This window comes from Vitis vinifera, chromosome 10 (assembly GCF_030704535.1).
Source record: "Vitis vinifera cultivar Pinot Noir 40024 chromosome 10, ASM3070453v1".
In the NCBI taxonomy this organism is placed as follows: domain Eukaryota; kingdom Viridiplantae; phylum Streptophyta; class Magnoliopsida; order Vitales; family Vitaceae; genus Vitis; species Vitis vinifera.
In genome coordinates, this window is record NC_081814.1 from 4,923,876 (window position 1) to 4,948,890 (window position 25,015).

At 34.8% G+C, this 25,015-nt stretch overlaps 4 protein-coding genes across 4 annotated transcripts; 2 read left to right on the top strand and 2 right to left on the bottom strand.

Moving 5' to 3' along the window:
* Positions 1-774: 774 nt before the first annotated feature.
* Positions 775-2,463, bottom strand: LOC100245492 (transcription factor MYB74). The gene is made up of 3 exons (XM_002266013.5): positions 2,117-2,463; positions 1,897-2,026; positions 775-1,784 (listed from the first exon to the last, which is right to left on the bottom strand). Exons 1-3 carry the CDS (start codon positions 2,247-2,249, stop codon positions 959-961), a joined length of 1,089 nt encoding a protein of 362 aa, XP_002266049.1. The 5' UTR covers positions 2,250-2,463; the 3' UTR covers positions 775-958.
* A 4,604-nt stretch (positions 2,464-7,067) lies between these two features.
* Positions 7,068-13,128, bottom strand: LOC100854808 (putative PAP-specific phosphatase, mitochondrial). Its single transcript, XM_003635023.4, has 9 exons — positions 12,925-13,128; positions 12,729-12,825; positions 12,504-12,606; positions 11,247-11,458; positions 10,778-10,837; positions 9,685-10,061; positions 9,233-9,311; positions 9,103-9,153; positions 7,068-7,382 (listed from the first exon to the last, which is right to left on the bottom strand). The coding sequence occupies exons 1-9, from the start codon at positions 13,107-13,109 to the stop codon at positions 7,233-7,235; spliced, it is 1,314 nt and encodes a 437-aa protein (XP_003635071.1). The 5' UTR covers positions 13,110-13,128; the 3' UTR covers positions 7,068-7,232.
* Positions 13,129-18,435: 5,307 nt separating this feature from the next.
* Positions 18,436-19,481, top strand: LOC104878183 (uncharacterized). Its single transcript, XM_010648053.3, has 2 exons — positions 18,436-19,047; positions 19,122-19,481. The coding sequence occupies exons 1-2, from the start codon at positions 18,733-18,735 to the stop codon at positions 19,287-19,289; spliced, it is 483 nt and encodes a 160-aa protein (XP_010646355.1). The 5' UTR covers positions 18,436-18,732; the 3' UTR covers positions 19,290-19,481.
* A 919-nt stretch (positions 19,482-20,400) lies between these two features.
* On the top strand, positions 20,401-24,929 carry LOC100251685 (vesicle-associated protein 4-2). Its single transcript, XM_002275142.4, has 7 exons — positions 20,401-21,147; positions 22,262-22,332; positions 22,565-22,646; positions 22,792-22,910; positions 24,186-24,263; positions 24,400-24,519; positions 24,616-24,929. Exons 1-7 carry the CDS (start codon positions 20,883-20,885, stop codon positions 24,673-24,675), a joined length of 795 nt encoding a protein of 264 aa, XP_002275178.2. The 5' UTR covers positions 20,401-20,882; the 3' UTR covers positions 24,676-24,929.
* Positions 24,930-25,015: the final 86 nt, after the last annotated feature.

A 25,015-nucleotide genomic window follows, 5' to 3' on the forward strand; every position in this document is an offset into this window, starting at 1 on the left:
CAGAAACTCCGGCAAAGTCTCCAGCGCCCTCGCCGGGACTTGCTGTTGGGTTCCACGAAACAACCACCATAATGGGACATGGAAGGGCAAAAAGTCAAGAGTAAACTAGGTTGCTTTTCAATATTTAATTTTCTATTATTGTAGAAATCTAATTTTTACTTCTTATTCCTCCTTCCTTTTAAAAAAGTCAAACAAACAAATTTAAAATATTGTATCTCTTAGCTATTTTATTTTACTTTATTTCATGGGTTTTAACATCTTGGCAAAATAAGGGCATGTTTGGTTTTCTAATTTAAAATCAATTTTCTATTTTTTAAAAAATGAAAACAAATTCAAAATATATTTTGCAATTGAAAAAACACATGATCAAAAGTTTCAATTTTTTTTTATTTTTTATTTTTAGAATTTTCATTTTCACGTTAGGTTGGATACGGTCTTTCCTCTTTCCTCCATGGAGTATTGCCCCTTGGGGAAGGCTAGCTGGGCTAAAAGGAGTCTAGCTTTTGCAGAACATTTATTAAAAGTTATGTTTCTTGTGAAGGAGCCAACAACATACGTGTGCATGCATTATTTGATTTATTAAATTTTATTGTATATCTTAAAATTTCGGGAGATCGATAGACGTCAGGGGATTGATATATTATATGGTCACACTCTTAACATTTGGGGCGATAGACATAAGCGAGTTGGGTTAGATTACTCGTTGTTTGTTTATATATGTACATGACAGTAAAAAATAATAATGAAAAGGAAAAAAAAGACAGGTGCATAAGATATTATAAATGGAAACTTTCCGTGATACTAAAAACAAAGGGGAGGATCTTGCTTCCTCATACAGCTTACCTTAGAAAGTTGCAGGAAAAAGATTAGAAATTTATACTAGTATCAACAATATTCAACACTGAAGCCAAAGCCAAGAAGACTAAAAATTTAACTTTTCCTTCAGTTTGATTCTGAATTACATCATTTCGTAGTTAACATCCAAGAGATGATCAGGAGTTTCGAACTTCAAGTACATGTTGCTTCCGTAGCTGATCTCCCTTTCATCCTCTGTGCTGCTGTTTATGTAGGTTGAATTTGAATTCAAAGGCGTTGGGCTTGAGGAAGGCGTCGATAGAACGGAGGCGAAGCTGAAGTTGTTGTTGGACTGAAAAACAGAGTTGTCAGAGGAGGGATCCATGATGGTTTGTTCGGACCCGTAATAGCCTACAGAACTCGGGTGAGGGACGTAGTACTCTTCACTTAGATCACTAGGCAATCCGTTGCTTTGCCAATCGCTGATCAGTTGAGAATTTTGGGAGCTAAAATCTGTGATATTTGATGGGAATTGTTCTGCATTTGGCTCCATGACTTGCGATTCATTAGAAAACGAACTACTTAATGGGTTGCAAGCTGGAATTTCTTGAATTGGGGTTTGAATTTGGTTAGGTTGGACCAAGTGTGTGAATGAGTTTTGAACTTGGGCATTGCACAGCTGGTTTTCTTGGACATTCTGAAGGAGAAAGTTTGGATTTTCTCGCTGAGAGGACATGAGGGATGTGGCTAGCCTTAGAAGCTCCGGATTGACGAGTGGTTGCATCCCGAGAAACCTCGAAACGTTCATGTGTGAGGAATTGTAGAGAGAAGTGCTTAAAATTGATGACAGGTCAAGAAGATCGAGGCGAGGACTGTGAGTCACTGGATCAATTCCCATTCTCAGTAGCCTTTTTCTAATGTGGGTGTTCCAGTAGTTCTTGATTTCATTATCAGTCCTTCCAGGCAGGCGAGCAGCAATGGCAGACCACCTATATTAAAGGAAAATCAAAACAAAACAGTGAGTAAAGAAAATCAAGGTTATTTTTTGGTCCACTTGTTCTATATATCTTATATATTATAAGAGAAGAAAACAAAACTCACTTGTTACCCAAGATGCTGTGGAGCTGAATTATTGTCTCCTCCTCTTCGAAAGAGAAACGACCCCTCTTGATATCTGGCCTCAGGTAGTTAGTCCACCGGAGACGGCAGCTTTTACCGCACCTTTGCAGCCCTAGAGGCAGAACACCCATTAAATCTAAGCCCATAAAAAAATATTCAAACCTGAACAAAAAGGCCACTCAATCATTGGTGGCAGACGTACCGGCATTTTTAGGAAGTGTCCTCCAGTTTCCATAGCCATTTTTCTGGATATAATCAATGAGTTTCTGATCCTCTTCAGGAGTCCAGGGTCCCTTTTTGAGACCATTCTTATCGCAGCAAGGTGATCTTCCCATGCTGGAGGTAACTGGGATTTGGCAGAGGGAGAGCGAGAGAGAGAGATGAACAGGAGAGAAGAGAAGCAGAGGATGTAGGTCCGTATGGAGACGTACGAACTTGTATAAATAGTAATGAGGAGGAAAAAGTGTCAAGTCAAAAGTATTCGGTGCCGTCCTGTGTATGAGTAGGGCCACGTGTCTCCTCTCTCTGGAGAAAAATGTGAATACCCCCTCCCCAGCTTCTCTACTCAATAATTATCTCTTCTTTGTAATATATATTAAGAATAATGGAAAATCCTCCATTAAAATCATCACCTGTGCCCCACGCTCTATCTCTCTCCACCTTTCACTTTCCGGCGGAGAGTGATTCTCTTCGCTTTCTGGATTCATATTAGCTGTCACCAAACATCACCTTGCCACGTACCCCCCTATTCAACTGACGCTTTCCCACATCTTCTTACAGCGACTTCACGCCTTGAACTGGCTTCATGCATGGCTTCCTCCCCTTCCCAAGCCGGCTCGGCTGTCCCCGAAAAGACCACTTTACCCCTCGTGAACCCAGTTCCTCTCCAGCTCCTTACGTTCCATGGTGGAGGACACTTTGGACCACCTCCAAACAATCCAGCGGCTCATTGCCTTGGTCTACTGGGAACCCACCATTTTTTAAAAAGATAAATATTGGTAATAAATGAGAGTGGGAAGAGATTGAAGATGAGCATTAAATTCATGGATGACAATAATAGAGTCCATCGGTGTCCTTACAAAAAAATGGGAGCATTTATTATTATGGAGAGGGCGGTCCTCTTCTTTAGGATAAGGTAAGAATATATATATATAGATAGAGGTATATTCACACCTTGCTATATATTATATGTTTGCTTTGTGTGTTTGTTAGGATCGTTATTTTCAAAAAATGGTAACAATCAATAAACATTGGCCCAAAAGTCGGGCAAATTTAGGATACACAGACTTCCAATTTAATGCTACCATCAATGTTAAAACTAGAAGCAAAGAAAAGAAAATGTCAAATTTTTTGAATTTTATTTGGATTGAAAAGTACAAGGGAACAATTATTTTCTCAGGAGTAATATTTAATAAGTATTAAAGGATACTAAAACTAGCCAAACATCATTCCACCTAATACACATTTGACATCGGAAATTTAATTTGAGACTTTTAAAATATCCAAGTCAATTTCTAATATAATTTTAGAAAAAGTTTTGCTTAATTTCAATTCAATTTTTTGTTTTTATCATTAATGATATGATATATGATTTTAGGTATATGGATGAGGTCCATGTCAAAGTATCATTTCAAGTTGACGTTACCTATCTTTCTAGGTGGGTCCAACACTTCTTTCCGCAAACCTCTCTAATTCCGCTAAGCAAGGTTGAGGGTTGAAACATGTAACACAAAAATTAAGAAAATAATCATGGATTTGATGATAGGTAGAGGAGAATAAGTCCCTTTATGTTATCTTATGACATGTATCAGTCTCTAGTTCTAGAAGATATCAATTGCATATATATTAACTAATTAAAGTAAATAATTAAAATATTCAATAATTCTATAAAAATAAAAAATAAAAAAAAAAAGAAAAATGCAGGCTAGTCATTGGAAAAAAAAGAGAGTGAAAATATGGGTTGTGGAAATAATTTTAAGTAACAAATAAAGTATTAATTAAATTATTAATATATTTTAAAACAGTGTTATTAATACATGTAACCCAAAGTTGGCGGCGTAGTTATTCATCGGCTCGGGGAGACGATGCCACACAGCTCAGGTGAAGGCATTTTCGCCAAACTAAAAATATGATTATTATGAGGTAGAGGTATAAATAAAATATTTTGCATGCATGACGATCTCATTGAACAATCATCTCTCGATTTCGGTTAATTTAGGCTAATTAATCCTGTTTAACCGAAACCTCGCCTATACTTGGCGCCATGCAATTAGTCTTAGTCTTTGAGGTGGGGACCACCCTCACGGAAACTAATCACCTGCCCTCGCCAGCCTGCCACGTCATTACATTTGATGCGTGCTGTCTACTTTGCCCACAACAGTCGCACGATTCCACGATTCCTTGACATTAGATAACCAGTTTTATTATTTTAAATAAAACATAATTAACAAATTATTTTTAAGAAAATTCTTTACATCAAAATTACAATATTTTTATTTATTTATTTATCATTTAGGTTTTAATTTTTACCACATGACAAATTGAGCGAGATTTTTTTTAGTAAATGTGTTACAATTAATTACTCTTTTTTTTTTTTTTGTAAAGGCGAAAAAACAAATTTTATTTTCTCTCCTATTTACTACTTACTACAACGACGAAGAATCAAATTATCGTTATATTTATTCCTTTTTCTACTTTTTCTTTCAAGTGTAAGATAATTCAAAGGGTTATAGGTTTTTTTTATCAATTGGGGCTCTCCCTTCACCACCCGGGAATAATTTACAGGATTCATAACTACTCCTCTTATTACTAGGCACTTACCTAGCCAACACTTAAATCCGATTCTATCAAAATTTTTATGGTTCACTCTAACATTTTTCACATGTCCGATTGAACAGTTTTTGGATATCAAACGGACCTCCTCGGTAATTTTAATGTGGTCGATTTCTCCCTTTAGCCTATTAAAGCTAGACCTGAAAAAATCTACATGTCTATGTTAACTGCCACCTGTCAAATGCATAGGCATTTTGGTAATCTAACAAATTAATTTTGTAAATTAAAAACAAAACGCCAAAATAAAAGAACAGGTGGCACAGAATGAGTGTATTTGCTGTACTAGATTGCATCACAAGGAGTCAGCCAAGCTCATAGTTGGTAATAAAAATGGATAAAATACTGGACAGATGATGCGAAAGTGAAACCCAATTCAAGGGGCATTGAAAATCATGTGCAAAAGTCTCTCACTCTACTTTATCCAACAAATAAAGGCTACACGGTCAAATATTATTTTATTCATCTACTTAAGATTTTGCCCGCCCTTTTCTTCCTGGCAAAATTACCCTTCCTTCTGACCCACCACCACACATCCTTCTCTGTAATTTATATTAACAAACATGATGAGTTGGTTGAATTTCCACAAGAATAAGACATAAAGAGTGTACACTCACCCTTCATGTAAATTTAATATACGTGGCATAAACAAAAGACATTTTAAGCTAATACATACTATATATATAGTTTAGTATAGTATGAGCATAATCCAAGGCTAATGTCTCCATGCTTGGTGTCAGGGAAACACCCGTATCTTGATTAAATAAAATAGTTCATCGTCTATGTAATTAGTCATGGGTTAAGATTAAATTAAAGAATGCTTACATCTCATACTGGATCGGGTAATTACATGTCCAAAATCTAGGGTTTGCTTGTGGGTGGATTACCCAAAGAAGGAGCCAACAAAGCTCTAGAGTTGACCATCTGTATAAGTTGGGTAGATTATCTAAATGTCGTCGATTTCCTTTGTGAGCTGTTCGATTGCTCCAACAAACTTTGAATATTGAGGGTGATTGATACGATGCAATTAATTAACCAGAGGAGTTGGTATAGTTTACGATTATCTTCCGATTTGAGATCCAAGACATGAGTGGATGGTGCTATTCTAAGTAATCCATGCACAATTGTTTATTACTACGTAGTCTATGGTGAGTTCGCACCGGTTGATTGTATAATTGGAGATGATCAAGGCTTGGATTTTTTATTGTCAATGAAAAAAGACCACCTGGCTACTATTCGTCATCGACAACTTACCCGAAAATTGTCCTCTTGGGGTGTGACACGTGGGGTTGATTGCTTGGAATGAGGATGGATTGGTTGAGACTAATAGGTCAAGACGCTTCTCAGAATGACTGAATCATCCAAAAATTTTCAAAGGTTGGGGTGGGTTTGAGGAGCAAAAACCACACTTGTGAAGCAACGTGATGACTTTGTCATGTATTGTTTAATTTAAACTTCCGACACCTTACTGTTTAAGATTATATTAGTCATAACCGACTGTACTGCCATTGAATTTCTCCACCTTGAAGCTATATTTTTCCGGGTTCTAAACACTAGCTTCATGTTTGCATCTGGTAGTACTACATTCAAACTTATATGTGCCTTGAAAGATTTTCAAAATGAAGGGAGGGAGGGTATCCACGTCGTCATCAATCTTAACCATGACCTCTTTAAAATGTCTTATTCCGTATTACTAGGAAAATTTATAGGGTACGGAATTGTTACTGTTGAATATACAATTCAGATGGTTAAAATTGTATGATAAATTCAAAGTCATATCATTTGATGGAACCAAGATACCAAATAATGGGTTTAGGTACAAATTAATCGATCTAAGATAAGCAATCGCCGAAGCTAAATACACGTGCTTTGACCTAATTTGATCGCACTTTTTTATATATACCGAATTGCAGGACCTTTCAGTGGACATATACATGGCACGTGACAATACTGTAATTTTAACTTGAGAACTCTTCTTTTCTTGCTGTCCCGAGTTCACTCACATTGTCCAGGTTCAAAGCAAGTTTGATGCCTTGCCTCTGATTCCACATCTGATTTTCATGACAAAAACCCAGTGACAGTAAGTTTTTTATCGACTGCAATGGAGAACTGAGAATGTTTTTAATTCACACATAATGCCAGAAAGTTTTGCGTGATATGACAGATGTCGGGTTCGCTGTATATCATTAGTAGGCTAAATAAGACATTTTAAATAACTGATTTCTTCTTTCACATATATTCTGACGTTGTTTCGTTGGCCAACTCAACTGGCTTAAGAAACAGGTTTCTTTTGAATCACGCATGACATCTATATAGGCCGACAGTAGTATAGTGAGTGGTGTATAAATTTCCAGAAAAAGAATAGCATATTTCATTTTAAGGGTACAGACTAAGTCACCCAAAGAATTGCTAAATAATATCACATGAATTTTTGAAAAAAGAAAAGAGAAAAGAAAAATGACACGAACAAGATCAAGTAGAGCATGTCATCAAGAAAATGATAGTCTGGAAGAAATCATCTCCAGGATCCGGTCATGTAAGTTGCCATTTGACACCAGGATACCACCTGAAGGAAATATAACTCTTCGCTCAACTTGATCCACCTCAATGTCAAGTTGACTCCCATTCCAGTCGGTAACCTGATCAGATGGGGTCAGTCTCTTAAACCAAAAAATTGAAAGAAAGAATTCACAAAGATTGAACCTAAATTATTCAAAAAGCACTGAGATTGTAACATACAGGATTCACAATGTGACACTTCTTATGCAAGGAATTAAAGGAACAGATTGATGATGACAAGTTGCAGCTACCTTTAAAAGTTTACCAAAGGTGCAAAGAAATGGGCTCTAAGACCAAAGCTGCAATTTGGCATTCTCTGGATGATAATGGGCTTAACTGGGATGTTATATAATTCAAATGGGTTTGGCCTAGAAGTACATTCCGGAAATCAGATTATGGGTCTAGTCAATGGTCATCTATTAGTATTTTTCAGTTGTTAACGTTGTCATTTTCCAAAAGTCTTTTAATGTGGTTTTGTAGTCAGTCCAAGTTAATGTTATTTTCAAGCTGCAGCACTACTATCTTAGGAAGTTATAAATCTCTAGAAAAGTTCTATGTCCAACTCCAGTTTTACTTCTCTTTTCCATCTACTATGTTACATATATGCCAAAAGAAAAGTGGCAGCTGGAGTTTCTAGTACTAATTGAAGCTAGCTGCATTTATGGCATAAAGCATTAACTAATCAGATGTTAATAGATCTAACATATTGTTCTTTATGGAAACTGAAAGACGGCTGACTTGCATGCATATGCTATGGTGGTCTCCCTTCTTCATGTCACTTCTCGTGGAAATTGAAACAAAGCTGGTCTGGCCTTTTTCTTTTTACTTATTCTAACTTATATTTGTACTTTTATTATTACCAGTGTTATTGATATTATTATCAACTGTTTTGGCCACTGAATTTTTGTGTCTGTGGTGGCCTTCTTCATGTCACTAATTAAAATTGTTATTTATTATTATTATTATAATTATTTTGATAAATAAAGAAGAGTATATATATTAAAAAGAGGTGCCAAAAGAGCAGCCCAAGGTACACAAGATAAAAACAACTGCCCTCATACAGCACAAACAAAAAAGAAGCTGCCAAAAACAATGAAACCAATTAACGTCGAAGGACCATTCTTTATAAACAATTTAGTCTCTGACCAAAGAAAGCAAACAAAAGATCCTTTTAGCCTTTGGATAGAGAGCACATTGTCATTGAAGGCAATTTTATTATTATTATTGCTTGCACTGTTATTATTATTATTATTGAGAATTCTTGGATCCATAGATGCAAAAAGCTATAAACCAAGAACTTCTCCAAAACATAATCCCTCTTTTTCTCCTTAAATAAGATACTTTTCTGCACAAAGTTGTTTCCAGAAATTATATTAGATAAATTGAAGAAACAGATACCATTTGAAAAACAAAATAAATTTCTATATACTGATTTATAATCAAGTTTATTATATTAGTTATCTGGCTTTGAAATGTAAAATTTACAAACTGCAAAAAGATCCTCAAAATAATTCATTTTACAAATAAACATCGATAACTTACACCAATACATTATAGATGATTAGCATACATAAATAATCTACTAAGTCCATATGTTAATTTCAACCTTTGCATATTTAATAATTTTATCATTTTTTATTTAGTTATTATCATTATTCACAAATTTATGGATGCCAATGACAAATTGAATTTATGTAACAGAGTAAGTTCCTGCAGTTAAGCATTGCATACCTACTCATTATACACATACATACTACCATATGGACATACAAGCAAGAATGCCAGCGGAGAAATACATACCTTTCCTCCTGCTTCATGCACACATATCACACCAACAGCATGATCCCAAACCTACAGAAGATGAGTTATAGCATTAAACCATGTCATTGTAATTTTGATACTCATTGATTAATAAAGTTCAATATAGTACCTTTATAGTTTTTTCAGATCTGGCTCGAAGAAAGAAAACAGATGCCCTACCAGAAGCCACCATTAAATACTTGCATAAACTGCAAACAGAAAGGACAACTGCATCATGCACATTGTATGAACATATTTGGTCCAAAAGTGAAATTTATTTCACAATTGAGGCAAGCGATAGATACAACATCATTGCAGCATTTTAAAGTCCTAATCTACAATGAAATGTGATTGGAAGAATCACTAGAGATGGTCTTTCAGGAACAGAGGCATTTGCCGTTCAACTTTCAAGAAAGTGTGGTAGAAATTTGTCCCATAAAGTAATTATTCTTCTTCTTATTCTTATCTCTCTCTCTCTCTCTCTCTCTCTCTCTCTCTCTCTTGCAACTGATGATCAGATAGAACCTACACAATCATTGAACAATATCTCAACACAGAAGCATTTATGAAAAAACCACAGACCTTCCACAGCATGTCGGCAAAAGAAGAATTTCTTTATCAGCAATACTAATGCCATCAGCACTAGCTTTCACATCAGATAGTGGCAATGATTCCCAAGTTTGACTCTCTGGAATACAAAAGCGTGCCTCGTGAACTAAGCAACATTGATCAACAAAGGATCTATTCCAGCAATCTGGCATGTTGGGAGAATTATCCAGAATGTTATAAAACCTCTTGATCCATGTTCCACAGCCAACATGAGAAACCATAATGATCCCTGGTCCAGATGGCTTGTTTTCATCTTCCTGAACTTCAGTACTGGACAAGTCTTCCTGCCAATTAGGGCAGCCCATAACACCTAATACAATTTCTCCTTCAACTACGAGAGCCAAACCTACCTGAAATTTTGGGTTGGACCATAGCCAAATAAGGAAAACAAGAGAAAAAGTGTGATAAAATAATATTGAAAACACTCACTAGAAAACAGAAGTTTTGGGAATGATTTTTTTTTTTGGTGGGTTGTGATGGGGGTTGTGTTGGACATAATAGGATTCCAATGCAGTTTTTATAGTAACATATTTTAATAGTGCTAATGTTTACAATGTCACTGATACCTGGCCATATTAAGTACATGCAGTTGCCTAGAATGGTACTTTAGTCAGTCCCCCATTAAGCAGCAGGTAGGCTGTCTGCAATGAGATATAGACTATAAGTATGAATTGGTTGCCCATCTGGAAAGAGTCTAACAATGAACAGTTATCAGATTTTGGACAGTAAATCCATCTGCAATTTTGGTTGTCCAAAACATAGAATAAGGTCTGAAAGCCTGAAGGCACTACAGCCCAGACTTTTGAAAGCGACATAAAAAATTACATGCTTAATAACAGTTGTATGACTTCCATCAACAACAAACAAACTAAAACTTAGTAATGGCACAACTGGAAGCATACCGACTCTTGCAAAGATGGCATAACATCCATTTTAATATGCTGATAATCTTGGATAATTTCATCAAAATATTTGTACAACACAACAGTCTTGGGTAAGGTTTTATGAAAAAGACATGTCTACTAGGGCACAGAGAAAAATTTAACAGCTAAAATGTAGAACATACCACATATAAGGCCTCACAACCTTTTAGAAATCCCCGAGTTCCATCAATTGGATCCAGTACCTGAATTGCAGTTATGAACTTGATCAATAATAACAAAATCAAAACAAAAGTGAAGTCTAACATAAACTATGTAAGGAAATGAATAATGTGAGATAAAGACAGTACAACATTAATAAGTTAATAACAACTCTATTTCACAACAAAACAGGGGGCAGGCTTAATTATGTTGATGAGAGCATCTGAGCATGCAACATTAAAATTAAGAGATCCACAAATAAGTTTCAGTTAACAAATTCACATTAGAGGAATGGCCAAGTCTTGACAATGCTCAACTCAATGTCTTTAATCTCAAATAATTACAGTCGGCTTGTTCAAGTTTCCAACAACAATTGGAAAAAGAAAAAAAAATTGAAACTTTCAAATTGCCTGAAATTCTTTGAGGTTTCCTCAAAAGCTTACTTAGACCCACCCAATATGTAGCCGGATTAGCTCCAAAAGTAAAGGCATCCTTCCCACCTCTGTCAATTGCATCCAGTACATCATCATGTGTCAATTGTTTATCTCCAAATTTAGCTTTACCAGTTACAGCATCTACCACAAGATCTGCCAGATTATTTGAACGTAAGAATGCAGAGTCCTCTTCAGCCACCAAGGGAATGGAAGGAAATAGTTTTCCAAGCTCTGTCACCATAAAGCACAAAAGAAAGTGAGCAAAACTAGATTCCAACCATGAAGAAGATCAATAACTTTAAAAAAGAAAAAAAAAAATATGGTCTTGGATATGGTCATATAGCAAACCTTAAGTTATGGAAAAAGTCAAATAGTGTTTTTGTTTATGTTTTCTTTTGTTTCTTTTTTTTTTCTTTTTTTCTTTTTTATATTACACACAAGTCATATGTCATAGATATGAGAAGTGACAAGAAAGAACTAGAGCCCAATGCAGACTTGAAAACAAGTTTAATAATTTTTTTGACAAAAAACAATTATTTGGAAACTTGTTTTGAAAACAAGGTGTTTTTTTATAATATATTTAATTGTTTTCACTAGTTTTTAAGAGTTGTTAAAAACTAATTGTACAAATGTGGAGAATGATTGAAAAATAAAACATTATAGATAAAAGTTACTTTTAAGAAATATATGAAAACACAGAAAACACACCGAGAACATTCTAAGTTCCTAAACAAACTTTAGTTCCAAAAAACTATTGTTTGATAAATATTTTCAAAAAGGTTCCCAAACAAGCCCCTAGCTTCTTGCTAGAGAGTTGCACAGTAAAAAATGTAGCTTCTCCTTTACCTCTCATGTATACAGATCTTGTGAATACATGGTAATAGAATTGGGCAAAGGCAGTTAAGGGATTGATACAAGACTGTCGTAATGGCGATGAAAGAATGTCTGCAGTGCAGCAGTGAGAAAGAATTTCAAATAAATGTGACTGAGGATTTACCTGATGGTGCTAGGATGAGCTAGTTGGGATTCTGATATAGTGGTAATTGCAAAATCATACTTAAAAAAAGTGCTGCCTCATACTTAAAATAATGCCTAGATAAAATGTAGTAAAGCTACCTCAATGACTCCTCACTATTAGGACTGCAAGTTTTGTCATCATAAAATTAAATCTTGCCATGAAACAAGTCCAATCATAACTTATAACACAAGATTAAATTTGATAAAGCAAACCAATAAATGGAAAAGATGATAACTGTGGAAAACCTATAGAATTTACCCAAGCTAATCAAGGCCTGCACTCCAAAATCTGCAACAGTGACCGGTGTTTGGTCGTTCTTTTCCAGAATCCGTCCATCACCAGACAAAAGAGACCTCTTCACCTGAAAAGTCATCCATAAACATTAAAAATAAATAAAATCAATCATTCAAGACCTAAAAGATGAACAGAATGACGCTCCATTTGGTTTCCCAGCGTTAAGAGACAAATGCGGTAAGAAATTACATCAACACAAAGACGACAAGCTCTCTCCACAACATGCACAGCAGCCTCGAGCTCTCTGTGATACTTGGCCTTCTGAGTTGGAAATGGAAGACTGGACCTGAAAATTCATCCGGAAAATGAAATTGACAGACACGAAACCCTAAATCTGGAGAATGAAGAAGAAGCTTGAATGGTGGGAAGAATCGAGTGCGAAGACCTTACGGTGAGGAGTCGTGGGGAGGAGTAGCGAAGGGGCATGATAATACGGTGCGTAATAAGGAAGCGAACCGTAGGAACTGGAGAACAGTGATGCAGGAGACCCATGGCGGGAAGATGGTGTAGAGCTGCTTCAATTAGCGAAGATTGTCCCCAAAGCTCTGAGATCGAGCACTGGCCACTCATTGCTTAAAAAATGGAGTCCAACGGTCTATTCTAAACCCGGTAGGCGTTTTTATTTAATGGGCTCGGGTCAAATACGGGGAATTGTGGACCAATCCAGGCGGGGAGGGCTTAGCCCTGGGCCCTGGCCCAACATGATTTTAAATCTGACATTAAATAACTATGATTCTTTTTATTTTATTTTATTATTATTATTAATTTTGTTCTTTTGTAACACTTCTCTTCTCTATGTTTATATGGCTACATCAAAAAATTTCAGATAAAGGCTGTAGACTTCACATGGTCCCAAATAACCCTCTAGTCCTCTATTTAAAACTCTTGTAAGAGGATTAAAGAGACATATCTTACTTTCTTCCCATTCCTACCCCACTCATTTATTTTCCTCAATTTTCTTTTGATGTAAAGTAAAAGAATTTTTAAAATTTTCATTATAAGTTATTTCTCCTTATAAATTACTCTTAAGTTGAGAGTCATGGTTACTCTCAATGCCTCCTTTCCTATTCATTGGAATTTTGACTTACTTTCATCCCCATTTTGAAATAGATTAATATCGTCTTGATTATTTGATTATGTTAGAGATTCTAATTTTTATATATTTAGTATTAAATCACATAAGGTATCTTTTACCCTATAATCTTTCTTAAAAATAGCCAAAATTTTCATAGATTTGAGTATATAGGAGCTTCTATTTTCCTAGGAGCTCCTTTACACTAAAGTCTAGTTTGCTTTAAATATGAAAATTTTGGTCATTTTAAGAAAGATTGTGTGGTAAAATGAAAGATTAATCATTTAAATAGTTCAAATAAATAAAAAGATATGATATGTGTTTTAATGCTAAATACATCAAATTCAAAATCTCTAATAGAAATCAAACACTAAGATGGTATTAATCTACTTCAAGACATTGATAAAAAAAAAAAAAAAGCTAAATTTAGAATGCTAGTGACCAGAAAGTATATTTTAAGCGTAATTGTGAGCATTGTACGCTAGTCCTAAAGGAAAGATGATTGTCTTCCAATCAAACTTGATTAACCAACCTAATTTTATCATCCCTATAAAAAATTATATGAAATGAAGTTAATTTATAGTCATACATTTTCTCGATGTTGTTCCACCTATTGAACAAAGAACAAAGAAAATTGAATGAATAGTTTAATATCCTTATAAAGGAGGAGATTTGATCTTTGAGTTCAAACATTATAGCTATGTTTGTTCCCATAAAATTTGAAGGAAAATGTAAGGGAAAGAAAATATAAAGGAAAAGTAAAAGAAAAGAAAAAGTGAAGAAAAATAAAAAAAAATATATATTAAAAGTTAATAAATTATTTTTTTTATTACTTCAAACTCATTTTATTTATTTTAACTCATCAATATAAAGATTAAATAATTTTAAAATACATAAGTTTTTAATTAATTTTAATTATATTTGATTTTCTTTGATATTTTTAACCAAATATGAAAAAATCATTTTCCTTTGCATTTTTTTTTCTTTCCTTAATATTTTCAGGGAAACAAACATAACCTATGGAATTCATAGAATTTTATAATATGAACCCGCCAAAGCATCATGCTCTCTCTTAGAATTAGTGCGATTTTTAAGACCACGAGCAATGAGATAAGCTTCAAACAAAAGTCTAAGAGTTCACATGGGTATTCTCCCAACAATAGCTAAGGCATTTTATTCTTTCACATGATTTCATTGGTGTTCACTTGGTTGTGGTAGGATTATTCAAATTAAAGTTAAAGAGTTCACATACTTAGACTAAGGTTGATGTTCATATGGTTAAAGTAAGATTCTTCAAATAAAAGTTGAAGACTTCACATGGTCTCATATGGCCCTTAAGTCCTCTATTTTAAGCTCTTAGAAGAAGAATAGAGAATCATATCTTCCTTTTCCATTGTTCCTACCTCTCATTAACAATGAATTTACTATTAAGACTGTTGTCTTAATAGATTAAGAGTAATTAGTTCCTACTAAGCATTATGAAAAAACAAAGGAAACCCTTTATGATGCTAATGGAGTCACACTTTAAATTAATTACAAATTGTTTATAATCAAGGATATGCATCCAACAACCCTTTATTTTGATTCAAGATCTCAAAGAAGAGATAATTCCAAGAATACTTTTTTTAATTTGCTTATCCTTCATATAAAAGGAACCTAAATGAATTAAGATCCATAATAATTTCTAAAAGAATAAGGCTAAAAATAATCATATTAAATTTTTAATTCAATAAGTCAATTATAAGGGATTTAAGGATCAATTAATTATTAAGAAGATTTAAGAATCCATCAAAAGATTTTTTTTTTTAAATGGTTAAAGAAATCTCTTTAAAATTCCTTAATACATTTTTGGCATAGGAATAAGCAAGAGATCAAATTACCTATAACCTATATTTTAAGGAAATGGATGTTTCTGGTAGGGTAGGACCAATTCAATTGAATATGGAATCATTAAAATATTGCAAAAATGAAATTGAAGAACTTGTCAATAAGAAAATTTAAGGCTGTTTGGTAACTGTTTTCGAAAATAATTTTGTGTTATTTATAACAAAAAAGAAAAAAAGAAAATACGCTTAACAACTAGAAAATAGAAGACAATTTTTTGTTAAAATCGAGTGTTTTAAGAAAACATCTTTTAGTTATTTTTGTTTATTTTCTAAGAGTTGTTTAAAAAAAAATAATTATACAAATACAAAGAATGATTAAAAATAAAACACTATGTAGAAAATTTATTTTTAAAATATATTTAATAATATAAAAAAATAAGTTAAAAACATTATTCTCGAACGGATTTTTATAAAATATCATAAGACAATTTTTAAAACCGTTTTTTATATTTATTTTTTAAAGTACTTCCCAAATATATCCTAAATCTCTTTGGAATATATATATATTAAAAAAACAAACATGGCCTAAAAAATAAGTATATTAAAAAACAATTGGAATCAGATAGAGGAACACATTAAAATTTTATAATTACTTAAAAAGATAGAAGAATCTTTGGGAAAAATAGAATTGTATAAAACTTTTAAGAAATCTTTTCGAAAAACCATATTTACATCATAGTCAAATAATTTATCCTCGAGTTTTTTTTTTTTGGATAATTATCTTTTGGACCCAATTGAGTCTGAAAATTAAGATTTGACCCATAAAAATTGTATAATTGATGAAAAGAATATAAAATATGAAGAGACTAGTATACTATTCAAAATTATTTTCTATCATAATGTTTGAAAAACTTTTTTATCTTAATTTTTTTAATAATTATTCTAAAAATTTATTATTTTTAGAAAACTATTTTTTTTTTAAAAATATATTATAAAAATAAATCATTTAAAAAAAATATTTTTGACATATTTTCAGTTATTTTTTATATACACAATTTTAAATATATATATTTTATAAGATGTTTGATTTTTAAATAATAATAATTTATTTTTATTTTTTTGGAAAATTGTGTGTTTTTTTTCAAATTACTAAATTATATTAAATTTTATTGAGGTTTGCAAAAGGAATAAAATTTAAATTAATGTTTTTCTACTTTTTTTTTTTCATAGTCAATAAAGATCATTTTTTAAATGATAAAAACTTCATATCATTTTTTTCAATTTTTACACTTTCTCTAAGTTTTGAGTTTAAATAGTGAATTTATATGAACCAAAACTTAATTTTTAACTTCAACTAGGCCTAAAATACAATTATCCTTTTTTTTTTTTCAACAATTTATATAAGTTAAGATGAGAGGATAAACAATAAAGTTTTAGTGCATCCAAATCAAATCTTAAAGACATTCTCTGATGACTCGTGTCATTATTCAAAATAAGCCCCTATGATTGAAGTGTTCAAATTTAATAAGACTTTTGAATATCAAGTAATCAAATTCTATCCAAATTCATTTACAAAGTCTATGTAGCAGTTTCAATGCTACATCTTGAACCATTTGATCATTTCTTTTATATAATGATGATAATGACTTTTATATAATGATAATGACCTAAAAATTAAGTAAATAATTTGTCATTTATATTACATTATTGGGTAGGTATGATCAATCAATGCTACTTCTAAATATAAAAAAAACTTTTGATGATAGAAAATTTTCCCGAGATAATTTGAAAATGCTGGTAACCCAAATAAATTAAGTATTAATTTTTTTTTTATAACCAAAAAACAACTCAAACAAAGGTGCCTTAACTTTTAAGAAAAATATATTAATGGTCAATTATATTTGGATAAAAGAACCTAGGAAACTTCCAAAATCCAACGTAGGCATTGATTTGTCCTTATCACAATGAAACCGACACGTGCCGTCCCCGTAGGAATCCCAGGTTCTAACCTCAGTGCCCCCGGTTTTCTCCGCCAACTCCGCCAATAGCAATGCGGCACAGCCAGTTGTTTTGTCCTCGTTCTTCCCCCAAACCTCACAACCAAACACCCGGTTTTCATAAACCTCCCTTCTCCCCCACGCCTATCTCCCTCTATATAACTAGCCTCCACCCACCACCTCATCCATTCTTCTTATCCATTCACCTCTTCATACATCCACATCTTCTGATCAGCCACTTAGAAAAAACTTAAGAAGATTCTGCTGGTCTCTGAATATGCATTTGGGTGGAGCGAGGTCGGTCGCTGGAGATATATATATATGAGCTTGAGGTGCTTGGGCAGAGTGGTTTACCAGGCAGGAATGAGGGTGATGCTGGGGATGAAAGATCAGGCTTCAAAGTGTGACCCCACTCTCAAATCCCTGCGAGACTCCGGTTGCTCTTCGTCGTCTTCAACGCAGGCAAGACGCTTCTCGGGTGCTCTTGATTCCGCTGCCTTCAAGGCCGTTAAGAACGCTGAGGAGAGGCTCAAGCAGTCTGAGGAGTCTCTGAGGACTGTCATGTACTTGAGCTGCTGGGGCCCTAATTGATTTCACAGATTTGTATCTCAGAGCGTCGCTGTTAGATCAGTTCATAAGCCCTCTTTGTACATATATTTTGTAAATGTATATATGCAGCTTGTCAATGCGAATAGAATGATTGGATCATCTGCTTCATATGTATGCAGTTTATGGGAATGAAATGGTTGGATTATATGCCTTTTTATTGAGCCAGAATCGTGTTTTCTTCGAGTTTGTTCGCATAAACATGAATTTTGGGAAGGAAAATAGGCTACAAATGCATGGAAAATAATTCTGGAGTCTCAGATTTTTTTGTGGGTAAATTAATATTAATATAGTTGTCAGGCAAGATTTGACTCCCAGGCAGACCCAATGTTTCTCCCAAGGCTCAATCTATTTCTAAACCGCGGGTGCCTAAAAATCTTTCCTCGATTTATGCTACACCCGGCATGCCCTCTAAACGATTTCCATTATTTAATTATTATTGTTTGATAAAGTCGAGATGGGGATGAAATCATGAAAGATACCCTTCTGTGATATGCTGTTTTGATTGGGCCTGGGCCACTTATTTATTTGGAGGAAAAGCTGTTTAAGGGCCAGTGTTCGACCCAGTTCAGGGGTACGCACTCCATGCCTCAAACTCTCACACCATTCAATCATGGGTCGGACAGTACCCAATCCACATTCTGGATCTTCATCTCCACCTCCACCACACACGAGAAAGCCTTAACCAATCTATGAATTCAACCAAGCCTCTCCTTCTCAATTCTTTTTACAGACTACCAACCATGAATTCAATCAAGCCTTGTAAAACCTCTTATCAACCGCCATTTCTTTCCAACCCTTGTAGGATTCCGAAACGGGTAATGAAATTACGAACCAGTTTTCCACCAGGTAAGGTTGCTGATAGAAGAAAGGTTGCTGTGAGGGTGAGTAGTGGAGAAGGAGATGAGAAAAGGACAGAAAGAAGAAGCTTCTTGACTCTGGAAGAAGCAGGTTTAGTTGAAATGTCAGGTCTCAGTACTCACGAAAGGTTTCTATGTAGGCTCACGGTATGTACTTATCAACACCCTGCTCTCTCTTCTACTTCAACCAAAATTGAATACGTTGAACTGGGTATATGCAGATATCGTCTTTGAATTTACTGAGAGTGATAGCGGAACAAGAAGGATGTTCAATTGAGGAGTTGAATGCTGGGAAGGTATGTGACTGGTTCGTGAAGGATAAGCTCAAGAGGGAGCAGAATCTGGAGTCCGCAGTACTTAAGTGGGATGATTCTGAGTTCCAATTTTGAGATTTTCTGTTTTTGTAATTCAAACACAATCTGGGTTTTTTCAAATTTGGAGGGGCAGTAATAGATTAAGCCATGAGATCTCTTTCCTTAATGTCATCATGTGTATGGAGACCAGGAGATTGAAGAATTCATACTAGTCTTTTGTGCTTGATGAATTTATTCCTGTGACAGGGTTCACAAGACTTATCTTCACTTTTGGCTCGCCACTGTGAATATAATTATGGCCACACTGGCATACACCTGAGTAGCCTAGGTTGTGTCCTATGTACCAAGCAGCAAAGCCAACCCCCACCCTATGGTTAATAAAAAAAAGGGAGGCCTCAGTCCTCAGTCCTCAGCTCTCAGAAGATGATTAAGTTAATCATAAATTTTTTAAACAATTAGAAGATTCATATATACTTTATTCCATTGCCCAGGGACCCTTATTCTTGTATAGAACTACAATGACATCCTGAGCATCACTTTATGCACACACCTCCCAGATTTCATCCAAACATTATTCCAAGTATCGGCCCACTACCAAGCTTGAACAGGTGGAAGTGGAACCCAACCATAAATGAGTTGGGATTTGCCAAGAGATATGCTCTTTAAATGGCAACGCCCATCCTCATACCACATAGAAACCAATGGGACCCAACCCTACTCCAAGCGTCCAGCCACAACTTTATGGAGGCACCACATTTGGTAATGGACGGGTCAATCATTTCAACCATCGTGGAAACCAAAACTTATTAAAACAAGAAAAATCCAGTAGGGATAATAAAACCTATGCAGACTGTATCATCTCTAATGGGAACACAATGATTTAGATATCGACCCTGTCTTGTGATGTAAATTATATTGGAGGCAAGAAAGTGAAAAAAAGTATCAATTAAGGCAAAATAAATTATGTGGGTGACACGCAGTAACTAAGGAGTAATTGCATTTAGAACCTATGCCAGAATTTTACAACTATGCACTAACCATTAAGATTTTAAGGAAAAATTCAGAATCAAGTGAATGGTATTAAACAATAATCTTTCAAAGTGGTCAAACTACCAATTTTTTTTGGGTGAACTTTATTCTCCTAGTATTATCATCCTTATTATGAATGGATTAATTAATTTAAAACTAATTAGTATTAATTAATTCACCACAAAGCCCACCTTATTTAGTGGAGCGCTCTTATGAGAAAAATCAAACTGCTCCCACTTTATCCCAAAGTCAATATCCTCGCGTCAACACGTTTTTGAAAGACTTCAGTTGCCTTTGCGCACTCCTCCACACGACGTCGTTTTTCGTACTGTCCCCCCACCAACTAATCTATTGAAATTGTGCGGACTTCACCTCCTTCACTCAAATCCAATTTAATATCGTCCGAGAAGTCCGCCCTGTCGCAAAAGTAGCTTATCGCTCTTTCCTAAAACCGAGCCAACAGCGAAAGTTACAGCGTGAGAGCAGCAGATGCATGTATAGACAAGGGAAGAATTGCGAAACGACGCCGTACAGTTACAAAACCTCTTTGCAAGGGCTCCGGTGACAACTCGCTAATCTCCGATGATCTGAGACCCACTGGCGAAGTCTGAACTGTATCAGCTCCAGCTGCAGAAGGAAATGGCTGTACCTGACCAAAGATCACACTCCGACGGCAAGGTGTGGGGTTTCTTCAAGTTGCCGTTTCGGGGAAACAACACCATCACGATGTCTTCTTCTTCTACGTCACACAGTTCTCATCTTCAGCATCACCACAATCAAAGTAACATGCAGGTCGAGGGATCGAATCTCCATCCTTCCGGCTCAGTTTCTTCCGTGGCGAGATCTCTTCTTCCGACACGACGTCGTCTTCGCCTTGATCCGTCGAATAAGCTCTACTTTCCATGTACGACTTTTCTTGGTTGTTCGTTCTTTTGCGTTGTTGACTCGTGCTTTTCTAGTCTTGGGTGTGACTATTTTCGTTCGATCTAATTGATTTGGGGGTTCATTTTACCCTTTTTGGGCTCAATTTTGGTGATTACATCAAATTTAACCTTTTGAATGTGGATAGTTGTTTCCTATGATGGTAGTTCTGAGAGGCTGATGACAAATTATAAGAGAGAAATAAGAAGCTTTATGGCAGAGAAAGAGCGATATTGCAGAAATAGAAATGGATTATTATTTCCCACTGCTGATGTCTATTCACAGATACATAATTACTTCACTTCACTCTGAAAAATGGAAACTTTACACACGTATTTTTTTTTTCTAGCCATGACATTTTGTAATAATGTATTTCGGGGATAGAATTTTAAAGATAAAGCTCTTACAAGAGAAGATTAATGTCAGTGTACTTACTTAAAACTCTGAGGGTGCGTTTGGTACCTGAGAATTAGAATGAACTGGAGCTAAACCCATGAAAACAAAATGTTGCTATGGTAGATTTAGGGACTTGTTTCAACTGCTAAAAAAGCTGTGATTTGTCTACTTCTATTTAATAGAAATTTTCCCTTACAAAACAAAGTTCTGTTTGAGAAGTTCTCAATGTGCACCATTATGGTTTTTCCTTTTTTTTCTTTCTTTTCACTTGTTATTGGGTAATGAAATACTGTGCAAAAAAGTAGAAAAATGCATACAGGGTCTAAAGAAAGTGAACCAGGGAAAAGCTATATACCAGATACTACATGGGGCCTTCGAAAATTTCACTTATGTACATCCAAATTCATTTTGACAATTTCCTTTGGGCATATTTCTTTGTTTCTATATTTGCTTTATTTTTTCTTACTGGTGTTGTTTTTTGAAGAGAAAGATGGTGGTGTTTTGAGTTTGACTTTCTGGAGGTTAGAAATGACATTTATCTGTATAAATTGTTTCTATAAGAATGCTGGTGTTCATTTTGTTCCTTTTTCTTTCAGAAATATTCATCTTCTAATATAATGTATCAAGTCATGCTTTACATGCTGTATTTATTTATCCTTTGATGTTTAGTTCTTTATGTTTCTATGTTTTGTCTTTTGAAGATGAACCTGGCAAGCAAGTCAGGAGTGCCATTAGGATTAAAAACACGAGCAAGTCTCATGTAGCTTTTAAGGTATGGACAAAGAGTTTGTGATTTATCTTCTCTTGGTAATTTTATTGTTTTCAGTCGCCAATGCTTATAGGTATTTATTAATAGAAAATGTTAACTTTCGTGTTATGGTTTAAAGCTGAAATTGGTATTAATGTTTTAACATTAAGTTATATCACCTCATGTGATTTATTAACTTTTTCAGCATTATTTCTTTCACTTGATTTAACAATCTAACTAGTTTCTTCTTTTATAGTTTCAAACTACAGCACCTAAAAGCTGTTTTATGCGTCCTCCAGGGGCCATTCTTGCTCCTGGCGAGAGTCTTATAGCAACTGGTAATCACCTGTGTATGGTCTTCTGCATTTTTTATTTGGTTCATGCTTTTTGGCATTTGGGACGATATATATCACTTGTTTTGCCCTGCTCTTTTTTAGTTGATTATCTAATGTTTCTCTTCTTGATTTTTGATTGATCTGTTAGTGTTCAAATTTGTGGAGCATCCGGAGAACAATGAAAAACCAATGGAACAGAAGAGCAAGGTTAAGTTTAAAATCATGAGCCTAAAGGTGAAAGGACCAATGGACTATGTACCTGAGATGGTATGTTGCGTACCTTCCTTGCTGGCTACTTCTAATTCTTGTTATGTTGTCTTATATAACCACATCTTTGTAGACATGTTCTGCAATTTTTTGATGTTGGTATTGTATTATGATGTGATTTGCTCTTTATGGACTTGAGCATGTAAGCTTTTGGACTTTGATGAGTGCATCCTGATTGGGTCAAATTATTTTTAGTTGTTTTAAATATTTAACCCCCTTAATAGATCAAAGAAGTGATTGGTGTCTCCCATAGAAGTAGAGAAGGATGAAGTGGAGACACATTGAGAATATTATGTTATCATAGGATATCCTGTAAAGGAGTTGAAAAAAAACTTTTAGGCTATAAGGAAAATTGTACTTTGTGGGACACAAATTGGGCAGTTAAGGAACTTGTCCAAAAAACTAAGAATAGCTGAACTGAGAATTGTTAAGATGGATAGGTGGTAATGTGTGTGGAAAAATATGCTATGAAGTGAGTGCATTTGCAAGAAGGTTGACATGACAGAGATTTAGCACAGATAGGGATAAGTTGTTTAAGTTGGTTCTGCCAGCTGCAATGAAATCCTATCAATGCACCGATAGAACTTATGAGTGACTTAGTTTGTGTTCAAGGTATCTAAAGGGAAAGAAGCTAGCTAAAGAACATGTGGATGGAGGCACTGGGAAACAACCCTTTGTTTCATGGATGTATCACTGAAAGAAAATAAAAGAATAAGGATTCATGCAGCCAATCTCAAGTAGTTGGGATAAAGGCTCATGTACATCTATGGGTGCCATGTTAGGACTCTGATTTTTTGTGGCTTTAAAGTTCAATGCATTTAGAATTGTGCTTCTTCTTTGCATATCAGAAAACTGAACGTCAGTGCTGTCAACCTGCTTCCACCAATAGACAAGTGGTCTTTCTCTCATTTCGCGGAACATATGCTTTCTTATTCCATACTTGATGTTGTACACATCTTGGTTACAGCGTCTCGACTGTAGCAACTCTAGTCTTTCTGATGCAGAGAAGCTTTACTATTATTAATTAGAGAATGAACCGGATCAAGCTTTAGCTTCAGCTAGATTCGAGTTGCTTGGCTGTCTTTGTTCTACAACATAGTGACCTTCCCAAAAGAAACATGATAAAGTAGACTAAAATCATAATTTCTTCTAATCATTGTCAATCATTTGATTGCATGTTCCTACAACTCTCTTTCTTTCAATTATTATATTTCTCTTTATGGATCCTCTTATTTTTTCTGCCAAAGAGTGTCTTAGATGCTCTCCTTGTTGCAGTTTGATGAGCTGAAAGATCAGGTGGCAGTAGAGCAGATACTGCGGGTTGTATTTCTTGATGTGGAACGTCCTAGTCCGGTAACTATTGTTGGTTGGTTTTATGTTGATATTCATGGTTTTGCTTTCATGTCCTTCTGCTTGTGGACTTTAAATAAATTTGTTACCTTCTGAGAGGATGCCCATTTACGAGATTGCGCCTTTGTATCCTGTCAAGGCCCTGGATAAGTTGAAGCGCCAGTTGGCTGAGGCTGAGGCTGCAGTTGAGGCTCGCAAGAAACCACCAGAAGACGCAGGTCCAAGGATTATTGGGGAAGGACTTGTCATAGATGAATGGGTGAGCTAATCATCTTGTGAATTTGATTATATTTCTCATAAAATTTTGTTCATATAAATGGTTTTCATCATATCCTACTCTATTCTGCTTTTCCAGAAAGAGCGAAGGGAAAGATACCTTGCTCGACAGCAGGTTGAAGGGGTTGACTCAGTATAGAGTGAAGGATGTTCTTGAGTGTTTTTGATTGAATGGAAATTTATATGAACTGCTACTGATTTTCGTATATCAATGTCTACCCATGGAAAACTTTTGAGGTAATGCAACGTCATTTCATGTAAAACAAAAGAAAAGGTGAGATGAATCTTGTATGATTTGAGGACTAAAGACTTGGCTAGTTGCCACCTACCTGTAGATAATGTGATTTTGTTTCTTCTGAAAATAAAATGTCTTTCTGGATGTAAGATGCTAAATTTGATCTATTAGTCTTAAAATTATTTGACCCGTAAAAGTACACGTCTCTCCAATAACTAACCCCTTCGAGACCCACAAATTGTAA